The 17,897-nt window shown below is 49.9% G+C and overlaps 1 protein-coding gene across 3 annotated transcripts in view; it reads right to left on the reverse strand.

Moving 5' to 3' along the window:
• The window catches only part of ETV6 (ETS variant transcription factor 6), a 305,035-nt gene that overhangs the window by 9,843 nt on the left and 277,295 nt on the right, over positions 1–17,897 (reverse strand). For all 3 annotated transcript variants that reach the window (XM_045293264.1, XM_004716208.2, XM_045293263.1), the window contains exon 5: positions 15,480–16,025. In XM_045293264.1, coding sequence (XP_045149199.1) covers positions 15,480–16,025 — 546 coding nt within the window. The remainder of the gene's footprint in view (positions 1–15,479; positions 16,026–17,897) is intronic.

Consider the following 17,897-nt stretch of genomic DNA (forward strand, 5'->3'; position numbering starts at 1 on the left):
TTTAATATTTTCTAGTTTTTTAAAATTCAAGTTTTGTTTTTCTTTGGTCATTTTTGTTGGTTTTCATGGTATATAATTTGATGTTATGAAACTTTTGTTTCTTTTTTAATCTTGTATGTTTTTCTGTATATGAAACCCAGGATAGGTAGATTTACAGAGACAGTAATTGGATTAATAATTACCTAGGGGCATGGCAGGGAAGGTTGGGGATAATTAGGGAGCTAACAACAGTGACTACAAGAAAGAAGAAAATGTTCTAGGATTCAGATGTGGTAATGACTGCATAACTCTTGTGAATACAGTTCAACTATTGTATGACATGTGAATCATACGCCAATAAAACTATTTAAAAAAGAAAGAAAACCATACAAAAACCCTCCACAATGACAACAAAGAAAAACCGCAATCCTCCCAAGAAGAAGGTAATATAGAAACTAGAACAAAATCATAATGGGTCAAAAGAGGAAACAAATGGTAGCATGTTACATTTTAACCTAACTGCATTTGCGGCGATCCACTTTCCAATGTACTCTGTCTGAGGTACAAAAGACATCCCCAGTGGTCTGAAGGAGCTCAGTGAACAGCTGATGGGGTGGGGGGGGGGCTCTGCAAATGGATTTGGGGCTTTCACCGTCATTTAGTCTTCTTGCAGACAACATTTTAATTTCCCACAATCGCCTACAATAAGGTCCAGCCACAAAGATGTTCCTGATTCCCCAAGTTATCACCACCCCCCAACTGCCGGCAAGTGGCACACATCTGATAAACCAAAGATTATCCCATAAGATGCTGACACATCAGGGGGGCTTGTGTATCCCTTCCTGTGTTTCCCTGCCTTTACAATGGGATTCACAACGAAACCACCGATGGCCCTGCGGACCTCCAGAGCCAGGCGCGAGATTCTTTCGCGTGTTATTTAATAAAGGGTAATCATAAAGAAATCACCTGCTTATCTCGTACAGTCGGACATCATGAAGCCTGGCGACACCCTAACTTTCCTCTTGACTCTAGCCAGTGGGTACTGTGGGGCCCCAACTTCCCGCTCCGACCCATCTGCACAGGTTCCTCCCTGCATTGCTTCCATCTGCTCCTCTCTGACTCTTGTCACGGGGTTGGGGGGTAATGCGAAACAGGCCATTTCTCCAAGGAGAGGCTGAACTGGCACTGGGCACCATGCTGGTCTGTCAGGGGCGCCCCCTGGGAAGTTCTAGTCAACCACCTCATAAAGATCTAGCATGTTATCTGCTCTGTGGGTGGTAGGTGGAAGGGCGGGGTTACCAGAGAACGAACGTGACCTCTAAGCCTCAAGAATGTTTGTATCTTGCAAAACATTTCCCTTTCATAAATGTGAAAATAACCTCCAGCGTGCCGCCCATCGGTCATTTTTAAAGGACATTAATGCAGCAAAGCCAACTTCAGCCCAGTAATAAAAATAGGCTGATATTCAAGGCATATTGAATTACTCAATAGCTAGCGGAGGTAGCAACTGCAAAGTTGTGGCAGAAAGCAGTTGTTTCACAAGCTCAGAGTAGAGGTGGCTTTCATAATACTATTGATTGCTTTGCTTTTTTAGTTAAACTGATGTCCAGATGATAAAAATAACTGTCCCAACCGCACAACTTTTTGTTTTTTTTAAACAATTAAAGTTCAAGCCACAGGAGTTATTCTTATTCCCAGTATTTCAATTACAGACGTCGAGGGCGGATGCTTGTTCGTTCTTTAAACCCTGTGGGGACTGTATGAACCTGTCTCCACAGTGGTCCTCAGTCATCGACAGATGCTTTGTACCTCAGTGCTGTAGGGAAAGCAAGCTCATCACACGCCGTAAGCAAACCTTCCCCCTGCTACAGCATTCCTGAACATCCCTGTGCGTCCCCCCGCCCGCCCCCAAACATCACAAGGTATTCGTTAATATTAGGGCATCATTCTTAAACCAAAGGAACGTCTACATAAAGGTACACAGATGGTTGACATACTTTAGACATGTTGGCAAGAGAGACCAGTCCCTGGAGAAGGGCATCATGCTCGGTGAAGTAGAGGGGCAGCGACAAAGGAAGACCCTCAACAACGAGATGGGCTGATAGAGCCGCTGCAACAATGAGTTCAAGCATCGGGACCCCTGGGAGTGTGGTGAGGACCGTGCAGCGCTTTGTTCTGTTGTGCACAGGGTTGCTATGGGTGGGAACGCCTTGATGGCACCTAACAACAGGTGTCTTATACAAGTGTTTCCCTGGGTGGCCCCAATGGTTAAGCACTGGGCTACTAACTGAAGTTGGTGGTTTGAATCTACCTGGAAGTACCACAGAAGAAAGGTCTGACATCCTGTTTCTGAAAGGTCGTTGTAACCCTCTGGGGTGTACGGCAACGTGGAGTGACTTGCTAGCAACTGGCATTTAGTTGAAGAAAAGTATGTGCCAAATACTATCTCTTCACATAATGACTGCGTTTATCCCCATGGTCCCTTAAGGTCGACACCCCCGCCTTGCTGTACTGGTGGCACTTGTAGGACTTCTCACTCTGGGGCTGGATGGGTACAGAGCTCCAGATGAAGACCTTGTCACGCCAGCTTCAAGTTCACCTTCTCGCCAAGTGCAGTCTCAGGTACCCAAGGCTAGAACTCAGGCTGAAGTCCTGCAGGGCTGGAATCCCGAGTTGTGGCTGAAAGGCTTGCCTCATGGGCCACGCTCCTACGACTTGCCCTCTGTGAATTCTGTGGTGCTGGGGGGACATGGAACGCTCATGGGATCGACCTGTCACGTGTAGCCAGCACGGGGGCTGAGGGGTTGGGGGGTGGGGTGAGGTGGGTGGCGCAGGTTTGTGGCCCATGCGGATGTTCGGGCACGTAAACACAGGTATGTAAACAGCATCAAGTGGTACTGGAAGCTCCTGCTGCAGGTCTAACAGCCCCACGTACTGTCTAGCTGGTCCCTGAATCCACTTCAGGCCCAAGATGCTGCCACGGGTCTCTGGGCTTCCTGAGGCAGGTGTTCTCTTCCGTTTGCAGGATCCATCCCTGGTGGCTTCCGACAGGGTGTCCCACATTGGCCTCTGGTCCAAAGCTGGGTTCATACTTAGGTCTCTTCGGCACCCTGCACCCTGGCCCGCCTCCCCCTCAGCACTGCAGGGCTGGGGGGACAGCAGTGCCTTCTTGGCTCCAACTCAGAACTGGGCCAGGAGAAGCTGCTCTGGGTCTCAGCTTCCTGGGTGTCTAGAGAATCCAGGTCCTACAGCTCCTCCTCTGACTGCGGCAGGAACAGCACCTGGGGCTGGAGGGGGCTCAGGGCTGAAGCAGGACTTCACAGCATTGGTGGGGCATTCCTGAGCCTCCCCCAGGGCTGCCATCTTCCACGAAGCCTCCTGAAAGTGCTCACATGGAGGGGGGGGGGAGTCTCCAAATGGTCTGAAGGGAGGTGGGAGTCTCAGGGTAGAAGCCCCTGTCAGCTCCTAGGGATGCGAGTCTTGCTCTGAGCACAAGTGTCAGCCCCCAAAGCTAGCACAGCCGCAGCCGGGAGGGCAACAGCAGCAGGTCAGAAAGAAATGTTCCTCCATGCCCTCTTCCCAACGGGGCAAGATTACATGGAGAGGGTGGTCACTGTGGGCAGCGGCTGCCCAGGCTGGATGATACAGGTACCTAACACGGTACTCATGAATGTCCCCTGCCACCAACATGGGCCCTGCCACGAGAAGAAGTCCATGCAAGGGTTCACACCGGCTCACGCCATTTGCCAAATACAGAGAGTTCTCATTCTGCCGAGAGTGGTGCTCCAGTGTCCGCTGCTAAAAGGCATGGTGAGAAATCTCTCCCTGTGGTTACGAAGAAACCTTTTCACTCCCACGTCCGTCTCCTGCCAGAGCCTCACTGTGTAAACTCACTGGGCAGAGACGGTGAAGGGACGGGCAAGCCACGTAGAACCAACACGGCCTCTAACGGGGTGGAGGGGGTGGCCCCACGCTAGACAAACTGGTCTTCAGAAAACCCGAGTCGGCGAGTCAAATTATTGATCAAGCGAATGTTTAAGGGTGGAGGTTAATTTAAGTTTTGCAGAAGCTTCTAAAACAAGTGAAGGGTATGCTCTCTGAAGTGTCCAGATGGAAGTTTTTTAGATGGAATTTTATAGCATGGAACACAGGGCCCCACGGGCAGAATCACCAACAGGGAGAGGCTGGGTCTCTGCTTCATGTCTCTGAACGAATGTTCATGTCTCTAAAAAACGAATTTATTTCCAGTTGAGCAACTAAAACAGGTCAGTAACCCGGACAACACAGAGTTGCCACTGGGCTGTTTAAACAGGGATTCTAAGCTAAGGGCAACACCTCCTCCCTGGGGAGTTTTGGTCACGTTTGGAGGCATTTTGGGTTGTCACAAGTCATGGAGGGCAGGCTATGGGCACCCACCGGGCAGAGGTGCTAAACATGCTACAAACCCACAACAAAGAATTCTCTGGCCCCAAATACAGAGAGTGCAGGGCTGAGAAACCTTGCGTAAAGAAAGTCGGCGCTACCTGTGTGGGGAGCTCCCCATGCTCCTATTCCCCATCTCCCCACACTCCTGGGCAGGCCAGTATCTGGAAGCCGAAAGCGGATTGATCCAGTGACGCCAGGCCTGTGCGTGGATGCGCAGAGGTGGGTTTACGGTGGGCAACTGCGTAAGCTTGGCTGTGGGTGAGGGAAACAGAGACCATCTGCGGGCACAGTGGTGGGTGAGCAGGTGGGGGGTGGGGGGTGGAGGTGGAGGCCAAGGGTTCCTGGTTCCTTCCCTGCCTAGGAGCACAGCTGCACGCCAGGCTGGGCCTTCTCACCCCTGCGTACGGAAGGTGTGGAGAGAGGCGGGGAAGTGTTGGTATTTGACACGTACGCGTATGGTGGAGATTAAGCTCACAGCTGGCACCCTGGAAGACCCCGACCTCTGCTTCAGCCTGGGTGCAGCCTGGGGACCCAAGGCCAGAGGACACAGAGGGGTGAGGGTGAGGGCCGTGGAGTGCAGAGATGTGTGCCCAGAACCAAACCGTGTGTGTGTGTGTGTGTGTGTGTGTGTGTGTGTGTGTGTGGTGTTTTCGTGTGTTCCAGTCTCACTAGATTCTTCTATTATTTTCCACCTCGGTTACCATGCTTCTGCAGTGACCCTCCACAAGCATGGAACTGAAGTTCATGGTGAAAATAAAGGGCAGGGACACTCAGGAAAGGGCTTGGGTGGGGGGCGAATGAGGAATACTCCTGAGGGGAGTAAAGGGTCCTCTCCCTCCAAAAGGCTAACCAGGCCCCCCAAATTAAGTGAACCAGCCAGACCCCAAGTGCTACAGAAGAGAACTGCTCTGTAGGGCGGTTTCTCAATTGTCACCAATCTCTTACGGAAGCAGGTCGCTAAGCCTTTCTTTCGCAGCACCACTGAGTGGGTCTTGAGCAGTGTGTAATGTACTTAGGGCACACTGTCAGCAGCGAGCACAGCATGAATTGTGGGTGCCACGTGGGGACTTTCATCAGGTTACCGTCTTATCTGCCTTCTTCAAATTGGGAGCTTTAGGGGATGTGAGAGAGAAAATGGACAAGTGAATCCGGAGGAAGTAGGGTCCCCAAAGTGAACTGCAGGGACATGCTCTGCAGGCCAGAATGCCTCAGAACAAGTGGCCCAGAGAACACCCTTCCCCATCAGTGCCTGGTGTCCAAGCCACACAGGGCAGATGCAGGGGTCAAACTCACCGCTCCCCCTCTTTCACTGTGAGCTCCACAGCACAGCACAGCACAGGGAGCATGGAGCAGGGGGAGGGGCACTAACCCATCGTAACCGAGCAACTTGCACCTACACCCACATGCCATCGCATCCATGCTCACAAGTGCCCAGAAAAGGCCATAGTCACTCCCCGTGTTACCAATAAGGAAAGCAGCATCCAACACCTCTTCCTGGAGAGGAAGGTGCTGTGGGATGTCCTGGTCATGCTTTGGGCTGCATTCAAAGCCATCAGCTGCTCTGGGAAGAAAAAAGATGCAGCTCTCTACTTCTGTTAAAAGGCCCAGTTCTCGGAAACCCACAGGGACTCTTTTCCCTGGCCCATGACAGATGGGCCACTACGAGTCAGGGCATGGACTCAGTGGCAGTGAGTTTGGCTTAAGAGCCACTCTGGGGCAGGAAGATTTGGCTGTCTGCTTTGGTAAAGGTGTTTGCTGGAAACCTTATGGGGCAGGTTCTGCTCTGTCCTATTGGGTCGCTCCGAGTAGAAATCGACCCGCCAGCAATGGGTTCTGTTTGGGATTTCTTGGAGTGGGAGAGCTGGATTCCAACCCAGAACCAGCATAAAGGCTGTTTCTTCTGACCCCAGGGCTCCGCGATGACCCTCCCTCAAGCCAGGAGCGAGGGGCAGCTGTGGGGCAGCAGGGCTCCCAGAGAGGTCGGAGAGGAAGAGGTGCTTTGGGCGTCACTAAAAACCAGAGACAATTTGGCATATTCCACACAATATATGCAGCTGTGTGCGTGTGCACACACACACACACACACACTCACACAACCTCTCCACATCACCTTCCATAAGGAGACACCCCCCGCTCCCCAGCCCCGGCCCCCATTACTGCCGCTGTGATCCCTTCAGACTGCTCTTTTCCCTTCAGGCGGCCCCTGGGGATCATTTACCAAAGAGAAAAAGAAGAAAACTGTCTTTGAGCCTCGTTTGAACCCCATCCTGTCAGCATTCGATGTCATTCGGGAGGAAGGAGAGAGGAGAAGCCAGCGGTCAGGACATGGGGTGACTCCCCAGGGCCCCGAAGCCGCCTAGGACAGGCCTCCAGCTTCTCCACCCCGCCCTGCCCCGAGTTCCACAGTTGTGTTTTCTCCATCGGATTTCAGATGAGAGGCTTGACGATTTCAGTTCCCTGTACATTGCTCATCCATCAATAAACCCCAACTGAGAAAATACATTATTCTAGTCAGGTGGCAATAGACGTCGCAGAAGACTTAGTGTCTCTGAGATCAGTCTTTTGTTTCTACTAAACACGTAACCTTGAGAAACACAGGCACCTATCTCCCCAAAGGCAGCCTTTAAGGACACAAAAGCTTGTGAAGAAGTGTTATAACAGAGGCTGTGAGTGTAGAGACCCTAAGTTGGGAGGCACTTCTGCCTGACCTACTGTGGCACCACTCACTGCCGTGCTCTGCAAGAAGAATGGGCCGTCTTGGAAACCCCATGGGGCATGCTCTTGGAATTAACTGGATAACAAGAGTTTGGTAGCAAAAACAAAACAAAACCAAAAAAATAGTTTTGTGGGGAGGGGTGGCATATGGGGGAGGGTTTGGGATCACCCAAAGGTCTCTGGGCTGTGTAGAGGCCATCTAGCTCAGAAGCAACAAAGCCCACATGGAAGAAGCACACCAGCCTGTGTGACCGCGAAGTGTCGAAGGGATCAGGTGTAAGGCATCATCAGAACAAAAAATCTTATCATGTGAATGAGGGCGGGGAGTGCAGAGTGGAGATCCAAAGCCCATTTGTAGGCCACTGGACATCCCCTTACAGAAGGGTCTCGGGGAGGAGACGAGCCAGTCAGGGTGCAATGTAGCAGCGATGACGGCATACAACTTCCCTCTAGTTCCTACATGCTTCCTTCTCCCCCACTATCATGATCTGAATTCTACCTTACAAATCTGGCTAGACCAGAGATGTACACTTGTACAGATAGGAACGCGAAATGCAGGAAATCCAGGGCAGATGATCCCTTCAGGACCAGTGGTGTCAGTGGCGATACTGGGAGGGTGGGTTCGAAAGGGGGAACCGATTACAAGGATCTATATGTGACCTCCTCCCTGAGGGACCGACAACATGAAAATGGGTGAAGGGAGACGTCAGACAGAGCAAGAGATGACAGAATAATAATTTATAAATTATCAAGGGTTCATGAGGGAGAGGGAAAAATTAGGAGCTGATGCCAGGGCCTTAGGTGGAAAGCAAATGTTTTAAGAATGATGAGGGCAATGAATGTACAAATGTGCTTTACATAATTGATGCATGTATGGATTGTGGTAAGAGTTGTATGAGCCCCTAATAAAACGATTTTTAAAAAAAAGAAAGAAAAATTAATGTGCGATTAACATATAATTCAAGTATGCAAAGAAACAATTCCTTTTAGCTAACTGTATCCCCTTTATGCTAATTATGTGGTCGCAACTACCCTGGACCGGCTTGCAGTTGAGTAAGAGGCTGTGTATTCCCTGGGCCTCTGTCTCACAGGCCTCATCACCCACAATGCACTGCAACCCCTGCAGGGCTGAATGTTGTTTTCTACTCCCACATCCGGGATTATGCCAATGATCCCACGAATACTGACCACACAAACTTTCTAAAGCAAAGCGTGGAACATTTTTTCCTGAAAAGGACCAAATAGTGAAAGTCTTAGACTCCTATCCTTTTATGTTCTCAGCTGCGTATGGCTCAAGCAGACTCACCGCACTGACTGGATTCCTTCTCCTAGTGACCTACAGCAAAGAGGAGAACTGCCTCATGGGTTCCACACCTTATATCTTTACAGGAGTAGACAGCCTCGTCGTCGGTCTCCTGCAGAGCAGCTGGGGGTTGGAACCACTGACCTCATGGTTAATAGATCAAGGCATCACCTGCGATGTCACTGGGGCCCCGAAAGCAGCCATGGGTGGCAATAAAGGAATAGATAGGATTGTGTTCCAGGTCAAGAGACTTGATTTATACATCGGAATCTGGCCCACAGTTCCTGCTCTAGAACAGGCTGGAAGGAAACAGGTGTGCTGAGAAGGGACTCATGTCCAGTATCATCTGTAGAAGACCCTTCCTCCTTTGAGTTATCGAAGTCCGAGAAAGCATTTGAATACAGGAGTCCACACCATCCCTAGTATCATGAGCTGTATCGTGTCTCCCCCATGGTCTGTGTTGGTGTCCCTAACTCCTGACCCTGTGCTTGGAGTCTCATTTGGGAGCAGACCTGTTTTTATTATGACAACGAGGTCATATCATCATAGGGCGTATCTTAAAGCTAATCATGCTTGGGCTGTGTAAAAAAAAAAAAGCAGGTTAGACACACAGACAAAACAGCATGCATGGGGCAAGACAGAAGCCCCCTGAAGATCATCAAGGAATCCAGGAATGGCAGGTTACAGAAGCTGAAGCAAATATCTTCCCCCAGGGCAGAGAGAAGGCCGGGAGACAGACAGGGAATGCCTTCCCTGAGCTGGTGTCCCGAAGAATCAAGTTTTTGCTCGTTGGAGTCACTCATTTGTGGTCCTTCTGTTACAGCAGCATTCGAAAAAGGTAGATAACTGGTAGTGTGCCCTATCAACCTACAACCTCTCACTGCCAGTTTACTCTCTGCTTTGAAACACAGTAGGGGGACGCAGCCAGTACCACTTCTGTTGGCTGAGAAAACATTGGAAGATTAATAGATATGCCCCTATTCCATGCCACCAGCAATCCTTCTCGGATGGTAATAAATGGAAACTAATCACAGACAGGGAGCAAATTGCTCACAGTCACAGACAACATAGGTTGTTAAGTAAAAAAACAGAACCCAGAGATCTTGTTTCACTCCGGCATGCGCTGAACTCTCTCCCAAAAACATTAGCCATTCTAACTTGTTAAACTCTTAATAACAGTCCTCCTTATCCTTTGAAAGGCGATACCTTTAAACATATGCTAATGTTGTATTTAAATAGATCTAATTTGTGGTTTGTACTTAGACTGTCAACTACCTAGTGAATTTCCTTTATTGATTATTTTAGTTTTGTCACATGGTCAACTCCTAAACGAAGCGTTATAACGTTGCAAGGCATTCCCTCATTGTAAGGTACATCCCCATTTAAGAGATATTTTTTAAAGTGAAAAAGATTTGATGGAAGATAATGGATTCTTAATGACCTGGAAGAAGCCCAGGATCTGCCTTGGCAAGAGAACCCACTGCCACTGGGTTGATTCTGACTCACAGGACTGATCGGGGCTTTCTGAGGCTGCACATCTTTATGGAAGGAGCCCCAGTGGGGTTGTGGGTTACACATTGGCTGCTACCCACGAGGCTAGCAGTCTGAAACCATCAGTCACTCTTCAGGAGAAACATGGGGCTTTCTACTCCCGTAAAGATGTCCAGTCTCAGAATCCCACAAGGGCAGTTAGTTCTACTCTGAGTTAGAGTCAACTCAGTGGCAGTTGTGTTTGAGAAATCTTTACGGACGCCAATACTCTCATCTTTCCTGCTCTGTTCCTGAGTTTTCTCTTTCTGAAATGAGCCCTTCCTCTGTGTTCTATTCTCCACGAGTTCCTGTTCAAAGCATGCATCAAGCTTCTGGCCATCAAGTTGATTCTGATTCAAGGTGACTCCATATATTTCAGGGGTTTCTTCGCTGTAATGTTATGGAAGCAGATTATCATGGCCTTTCTCCTGTGAACTAGAAGTCAACTCCTGCCTCCATACAGCCTCCCGTGATTTCCCTACAGACTGTCCACAGTACTCGACAGGAGTCCCTCTGAGCCACTTGCCACTTGCCACTTATTTACTGCACTTTCATAACGAACTGTGCCCAGCTCTATGGTGATGAAGAGTGCATCTGGCATCTCCTTGAATGCCCCTAGAGAATGGGCTGCAGCACCTTAAACCCAGAAGGCGCCCACATGCATCAATCTTTGTGTGCCTGAGCAAACCACAGCAGCATGGTGGTGCTTTCTGAATCGTGTTGGTAAGTAGCATTTCCCATCTCACCCTCTAGAGACGGAATTCATCAGTGCAACAGGCTATAGCACCACTACTGGTCTCAGTGCTATGCACATTTTAAAAGCTCAAAGGAACCAAGTTGCTTTTTAAAAAATATAACAGCTGCTTTCTAGAGATTTAAAGGATTTTTATGGCTCTTCAATGACAGAACTTTACCTGGAACACGGGAATTACCCAATGGATTTGACCTCTAGTAAGCAGGATCGATTTTACCTGAAACTGAGTCATCCAAAACCACATCCACAAGGCTGGGGAAGAAAGGCAAGGGTGTGACAAATCAGATGGGGAGCCTGGGATTGTGATGCATGCTCTTTGGAGGGTGAGATAGTTAAGATTGATTGTGCCAACCTGGCTGATAAACACATGTGGGAGTAACTAAAGAGCGGAGAGATAAATGGCTTGGTGAGCCTAGCCTTTCTGGTTCTCAGGTCTCTTGCTTTCTGATGGTGGGACCAGGATGTAGCTTCCTTAGCCAGTTCCCTGCTTCAGCTGGCAAGGCTCACTTCCTGTAAGACATCCCTGAGAAGCCACATGGACCTACCCCAGTGCAGCCCAGGGTGCTGGAGCAGCTGCGTGGAGATCCCTGCCAGCACTGAGATGCTTACACATTCACTGACTCGGTTTTCCTCCTGCAGTCGGCATCATTGCATGTGTTTTGTGAGATGGAGGAGGACTTTGTGGATTGGTGTCGGACATATGAGTTAATGTTGGACTTGTGGGTTTGGGCAGCACTGGGTTGGGATGTTTTCTTGATGTGCACTTAACATTCACATAAACTCTCTCTTATACATATGAGTTTCGGTGGATTTGTTTCTCTAATGTACACAGACTCACACAGAGGGTGACAAAACCAAGGCTAAGTGTTCAATCACAGAATTGGAGAGCTGAAAGGAACTTTCCAATGCAGGGCTGTCATCTCAACTGGTTAGAAAATGCTCTTGGAGATTTCGATGTGCCTTTAGAGCACTAATAATAACAGTTCTATGGGACACTGACATATTGAAAAGGAACCCCAGTGGTGCTGCAGGGTAAATGCTAACCGCAGGGCGAGCAGTTCAAGCCCACCAGTCACTTTTCTCCAAGGGAGACCGCAAAGGTTGTCTGCTCCTGTAAAGATTTACAAAGACTTGGGAACCCTGTTTAGAGCCACCATGACTTGGAATAGACTCTGGCTTGGGTCATATTGAAAGAGTTCATTTAAAACAAAACAAAAACCAATGTCATCGACCCTACAAGGCCAGATCAGAACTGCCCCTTGGGATTTCCAAGACTGTAAATTTTCATAGGAGCAGAAAGCCTCATTCTTCTCCCTTGGAGAGAAGCTGGTGGGCGTGAGCTTCCAATCTCACAATTAGCAGCTCCATGTGTAACCCACTGTGCCACCAGGGCTTCCTCATATAGCCCCACAAATGATCTGCGTCCTGGGCTTATTTTAAGTGCACATTTGACTTCCTGCAGCCTAAAGAGAGGGCAGGTTCTGAGTCAGAATTCTCGCTTTTCCCTCGGGGGACCCAGATTTGATTCTGTCCGTGGAGGACCCTGTGATGCTGTGATGCAGTACAGGTTACAGTGAGCTTCCAGACCATGACAGACTAGGAAGAAAGGCCTGGCAACCTAGTTATGGAATTTAGCTAACGAAAACCCTGGGGATACCAACGGTCTGACCCTGTTGGGCTGGGAGGCCACTTTGATGGAGCGAACAACACCGAGTCTAAAGACAAGGAGGAACCCTTCCTCTCTTTAGTTTCTATGGGCACCAAGCCTCTGGGGGAGGTTCCTCTGGTCCCACCGGTCGCCACCAGTCGGCAGGGACTGGATGGTGACGGGTTTTCCTTTGCATAAACTGTGTCTGTCCAAATGGCCTGACTCTCTGGTTTTTGTGGACTTAGCTTCAGTTCCCAAGGAGTCTGTGGAGAAGACAGAGGAGTCACAGAGGAAGCCGTGACAAGGTACCCGGGCACTGGCAGCTGGGTTCATGCGGGCAGCACTATGGACAGCGGCCAGCACAGCAGCAAGGTTTCCCCTGTGAACCCAGTGTGGGACCACCCTGTCTGACCTTGTGCAAAAGGGCTCCTCTCTGGGGTCCAGCTTCCCCTTCCACCTAAAATGGATGTAGCAGGACTAGAGAATCACAAGCTGGTGAACAGTATCTGCAGAAACGTCCAGCACTGCTCTGCACACCATGCAGGAGACAAGACGAGGAGGCTCTCAGCTGGAGAACTGCAGAGATTGCGCGTTAGGCCTCACAGCAATAGAGGGACCCGGGCTCTTTCCGTGCTTATCTTGGGCAGGTGGGGTTTCAGCTAATAAAGAGCTTTGCCTGAGCTCTTTACTTCTAAGTTATTCACCTCCTTTCCCCTTGTTCTCCTTTTACAGGGATTTCCCTCTTAAAATAAATTCTAATAGATCTGTAAAAGGAGAGAGGACAATAATATGCCCGCCCACATTACCCAGCTGTACAACCATCAGCTCACAGCTCATCTTATTTTATGTATGCTCCACCCGTTGCCCTGCCCCATCCCTACGGGATCATGTAAGTGAATCCCAGATATATATATCATTTCATTAAAAAAAAAAGTTTAAATCACATTTCTTTGCCATTTTATTTTCCTAATTCTGCATTCCCTGATGTAATTTTTAAAAAAATCACAATAAAATGAAGACAGCATTAGAGGTGCTCTTGAGGCCAGAGAAAAATTTAGAATCAGATTATTTAAGTTAAAAAGGGCCAGTGAGTCAAGACAAGATTGGTTTCCCAGAGCCCACAGTAGGGTGAGGGTGGGAGAAAGAGAGAAAGAGAAGGCGGGCAGGCGGGTGGGAGAGAAACTTCCTGTAGAGACCATCCACTGCGAAGGAGACGAGGCCTACTCATACAGACCCTACAGGACAGGGCAGAATTGCTCCGCAAATTTCAGCCCAGGGGCTGAAAATTGTTTTGGGTGCAGACAGCCTCATCTTCCTCCCAAAGAGCGGCTGGCAGGCCCGCATCACTGATCTTTGAGTTAAAGGCCCAATGTTTACAGCCTTGCACCCAAGGGCACCTTCCCCGGGGGAGCAGGTGCCCTGAATGGGTGAGCTCTAGCCTCCCCAAAGGTAAGACATTTAATTTCTGTTCTTTAAAGCTGCTCATTTATGGTATTTCTGTTCTAGAGGCATTTAGAAAACGAAAGCAACTAGAATCAGGTCTCATCTACCTAAGGGTGCTCACGGCCCGGTTTCGCTGTGCTGTGAAACACTGTGAGGGTGGGGTTGGGGGTGGGGTGGAGAACGTGGGCCAGAAACACGGGATTCTGAGAAACAGGCTGGTGAAGTGGGAGCACCTGCCTGTGTCGCCTTGTTGTCACTGGCATTGCCCGGCGCTCCTGGTGAGCTGGACTCTCAGCTCATGCAGCAGGGGTGCTTGTTACTGTTCTCTGCATAGGCCTCAGCCTCTCCTGCCTCACCAGCCTGGCATGTCCTCAAGACCATGACTGATGGCACCTCCTCCATCAGCTCTACGCTCCAGGACCTCCCCTGCAAAGCATCCCTCAGTTCCCTGGGTCCCAACAAACGAACCTTCTGTCCGCTCTGCTCCCACCACACTTTCTGACCTGGCACACAGTACGTGCTCAATGGAAGCTTCTGCATTTAACCTATGGGATGGCGAGCCTTAGCTCATCCTGCTTCGAATCTCAGTTAGTGCTCTGCGCATCTGTCTCTCCTTCCAGACATGAAATGCCTGGAGGAGAGGGACTGTGGGGCCAATCTACCCCAGCCCCTACTTCCAAGAGCACTCATCAGGACACAGTAGGTGCTCAACACGTGGTCGCTGAGTGGACAGATGCCCTAGGGGAAAACAAGGGAACTCCTGCTGAGTGGCAGGAGGGTTACTTACGCCTTCTGGAGGGATGGTACCATGCAATTATGGGCAGACCAGCAGCTATACAGTGTGCAGTTTGGTTCAGTGGGTTTAATTTCGGGCTTCAGGTAAGCAAACTGGGTTCTCCTCACACAGGAGGAAGCGGCTAAGAGCAGTTTCTGTTTCCTTTGTCTGGGTGATGCAGCAACACCTGCCTCCAATATCACCAAGTCTGTTTTCTCCTCCGACCTCCTTCCAAGGTGAAGGCTCAGCTGAGTTACGGCCCATGGGATGGGATTACAGGCCCCAAGTCTGAGACAAAGGCTCTTTCTGCTGGGGTTGGCCATTAATTAGCTGCTGGGAACTTCAGGATGGGGCCATTAACATGCTCATAAACCTTTTATTTTCAATGTTTTCACTTAGCCTCGATTCTGATGTGTCTCTCCTTGTCAGCTGGACATCGGACATTTGTTTCTTAACATTTCTGAGGCTCATTAACTACCCCATCCCAGTGGCTCATTAACCATCCCATTAGGGATTTCCCTCATCCAGGCAGAAGCCTCGACTTGCCCTCACAGAGCCTGGGAGGCCCCTAATTGGGACTAGTGTGAGGCTAGGCACAAGGAGAGAGAGAGAGACAGAGACAGAGACAGAGAGCGCGAGCAGAGCGCCTTGGTGTCAATGGTTGTGCTCAGCTACGAGCTAAAGGCTGGCATTTGACCGCACTCAGAGGATCTATGTCGGAACGATCCAGAGATGGCTTTCCATACAGCGCATGGTTGCGAAACCTCCAGGAAGCACAGCACTCGCTTGCTCCGTGGTGCCCCCGCGCCCCATGCAGTGGCATCAGCTGTGAGCTGCCTCGGTGAGGGGGAACAGGGCAATGGTGAGAGCAAGCCCCTGGTGCTGAGGTGGCATGGCGGGCACTCACCTGCTATTCTCCCGATGGGCATGGCGTGCTCCTCAGGCGGGGACACAGAGACCATGATGTGGTTCATATAGGCCAGGTCTTCCCGGTGCGAGAGGTTGATGGGTTTCCCTTCCCTATGCAGCCCATCCTCGGAGAGCCTGGACTGCTTGAAATCCATGGAGTGTCGGGGGTTCAAGATCAGGGGGTGCATGATGGGGCTGGGCATCAGCTGGATCACGCGTGTGCTCTCCTGCCTGGGGCTGGATGGCTTCTGGTGGGACTCCGAGGATGGTGGGCAGTGGTTATTCTCCATGGGAGACACAGACAGTGGGTAGGACTCCTGGTGGTTGTTCTCCGGGTGGAGCCGCGGCCCCTGGGCCCTCTCGGCCGGGGAGAGGCGGCGGATCATGTTGTCCAGGGGGGACCGGAGAGGCCGCTGCTCAGGGTCAGGAGAAGGCCGGTGGTTTGTCGTGATGGGTGACCTGGGCCGGTGCAAGAGTTCAATGGTGGGTGGGTTGTGGTGTACATTCTCTACGGATGTCCTGGTGGTCCGCTGGACACAATTATCTGTGGAAGGGGAGGGAAAGATCACCTGTGAGTTTAAGGAAAGGCACCACACTGAGGTTCTTTACGGCAGCCAACAGCGGAGTCAGTGTGGACACTGAGTATCACACCTTCCTTCCCAGCATGCAGTGGGCTGTTTGCACTGCTTACAAGAGTTGAAGAGCCCGTATCGGAGATTCTTTTCCCACCACAACACAAGCTCAGGGTGCCCACAAACATTCCATGAGCAACCGACTAGTGACTTATAGAGAGAGTGAAGCCAAACTTGCTTCGTTTGATCTTTTTCTCACTCGGTTCTTCTTCTATGTGGTTTTTCAGCGTTACTGATTTATATCTATCTCAATCAAAGGTTCACAGACTCTATCACCATGACTGGTTGTTCTTAATGACAATAGTAACAACCATGGTGATTCAGCAGTTGTTGTGTCCTAAGCAAGTGGCACTATCCCCTCTTCCTATCTTACTGAAGCACAAAGAAGGAACTTACGTACTCAAGGTCGAGTGGCCAAGTCTGGGGATTGGAACACAGACTCCCGTCAGATTTCGGAGCCTATGTACCGTGCCCCCTCCACGACCATGCCACTGTGCCAAGGGGAAATCGGGACCCAGGCTGTGCCAAAACCTGCTTGAAGCATGAAGAGGAGCCCTAGTTCTCAGAAGGATAACCTTGTACTTGAAAGAAGATCTAGTAGCACATTATTCCTGCCTTCCCAGACCTACCCAGTGCTGAGACTGGCAGGGGTTAATTTACATAAGAAGGATGGATGGGCAATCTCGGAAATACCCCCAACCCGCTCCTTGGACTCTAGCTGGTGACATCTGAGCAAGGACAGCATCCGATGTGTACCAGCTCAGGAGCAGAGGTCGCTCAGGGGTTGGGTTGAGGATTAGAAGTCCAGCACATATGAGGATGAGTCAGGAAGTAGAGCTCCACTGATCACAGAAACATGTCTAAACACGGTTTTTTGGGAATCAACCTGTGCACATACATCCGCTAACCCTAGAAGCAATATTGTACTTACTGTCACAAATCAGGCAGCCCTGCTGAGGCTATCTCTGAAGGCTAGAGCTCTGGCCATGAAAATGGAACTTTCTATCCCACCTCACAACCTGTTTGCAGTGTGATTTTACTCAAAGAATGAGCATGCTTATGATCCCTCTTGGTTAAAGGTTGATGAGCCCTAGCTGTCTCAAGTGAATCAAGGCAAAGACTCGGTTTGCCCATTGAAGACTCTAGATCTCCATGCGCACCATTCAGTGAGAACCTGGGAATCTGACAGGCTCGCTAAAGAGAGACAGAAGTGACAATTTCTTAAAGTTTTACACAGAGTAAACAGGAAAGTGGACACATTCCTTCTTTCTCAAAGATCCAGTAGTTAGTGCCTATCAAGTGAGGCCGCGAACAGGAGCGTGTTCATGATCATCTGCTTGAAGGCTTCTTTTCAGATGATCTTATAACCTGCTGCCACGAGCTGAGAAGTGACCAGTCATTGGTGTGGTTACCTGTAGGAGACCGGCTTTGTAAGTGATCATGTGTCTACACAGTGGAATAGCGGGCAGCTGGGAAAAGGAGTAAGCCACATCCCAATCTTCTACGTTGCCTGCTGCTAGGTAAGGAAAGCACAGTACAGGCAGTGTTGATGGCAGGCTGCCACTTCTCAGAGGGGGTATAGCCCTCCCAGTTTCAGGAATAGCAGAATAGCTTGGATTGGATAAATTCTCCCACAAATGGCAACTACAGTTAGGAGTTGTGTGGGGAGGAGAACTATGCCAAGGTACTTACCAGTGTGCCAAGCAGGCAAAAATCATAGATCGATAATTATTTAGAGAAGAGACCAGCATGGAGAGAAAATACAGAGTTATGCCCTTCCCCCC

Source organism: Echinops telfairi, unplaced genomic scaffold (genome assembly GCF_000313985.2).
Source record: "Echinops telfairi isolate 266 unplaced genomic scaffold, ASM31398v2 ScPeMD7_1957;HRSCAF=2489, whole genome shotgun sequence".
NCBI classification, from domain to species: domain Eukaryota; kingdom Metazoa; phylum Chordata; class Mammalia; order Afrosoricida; family Tenrecidae; genus Echinops; species Echinops telfairi.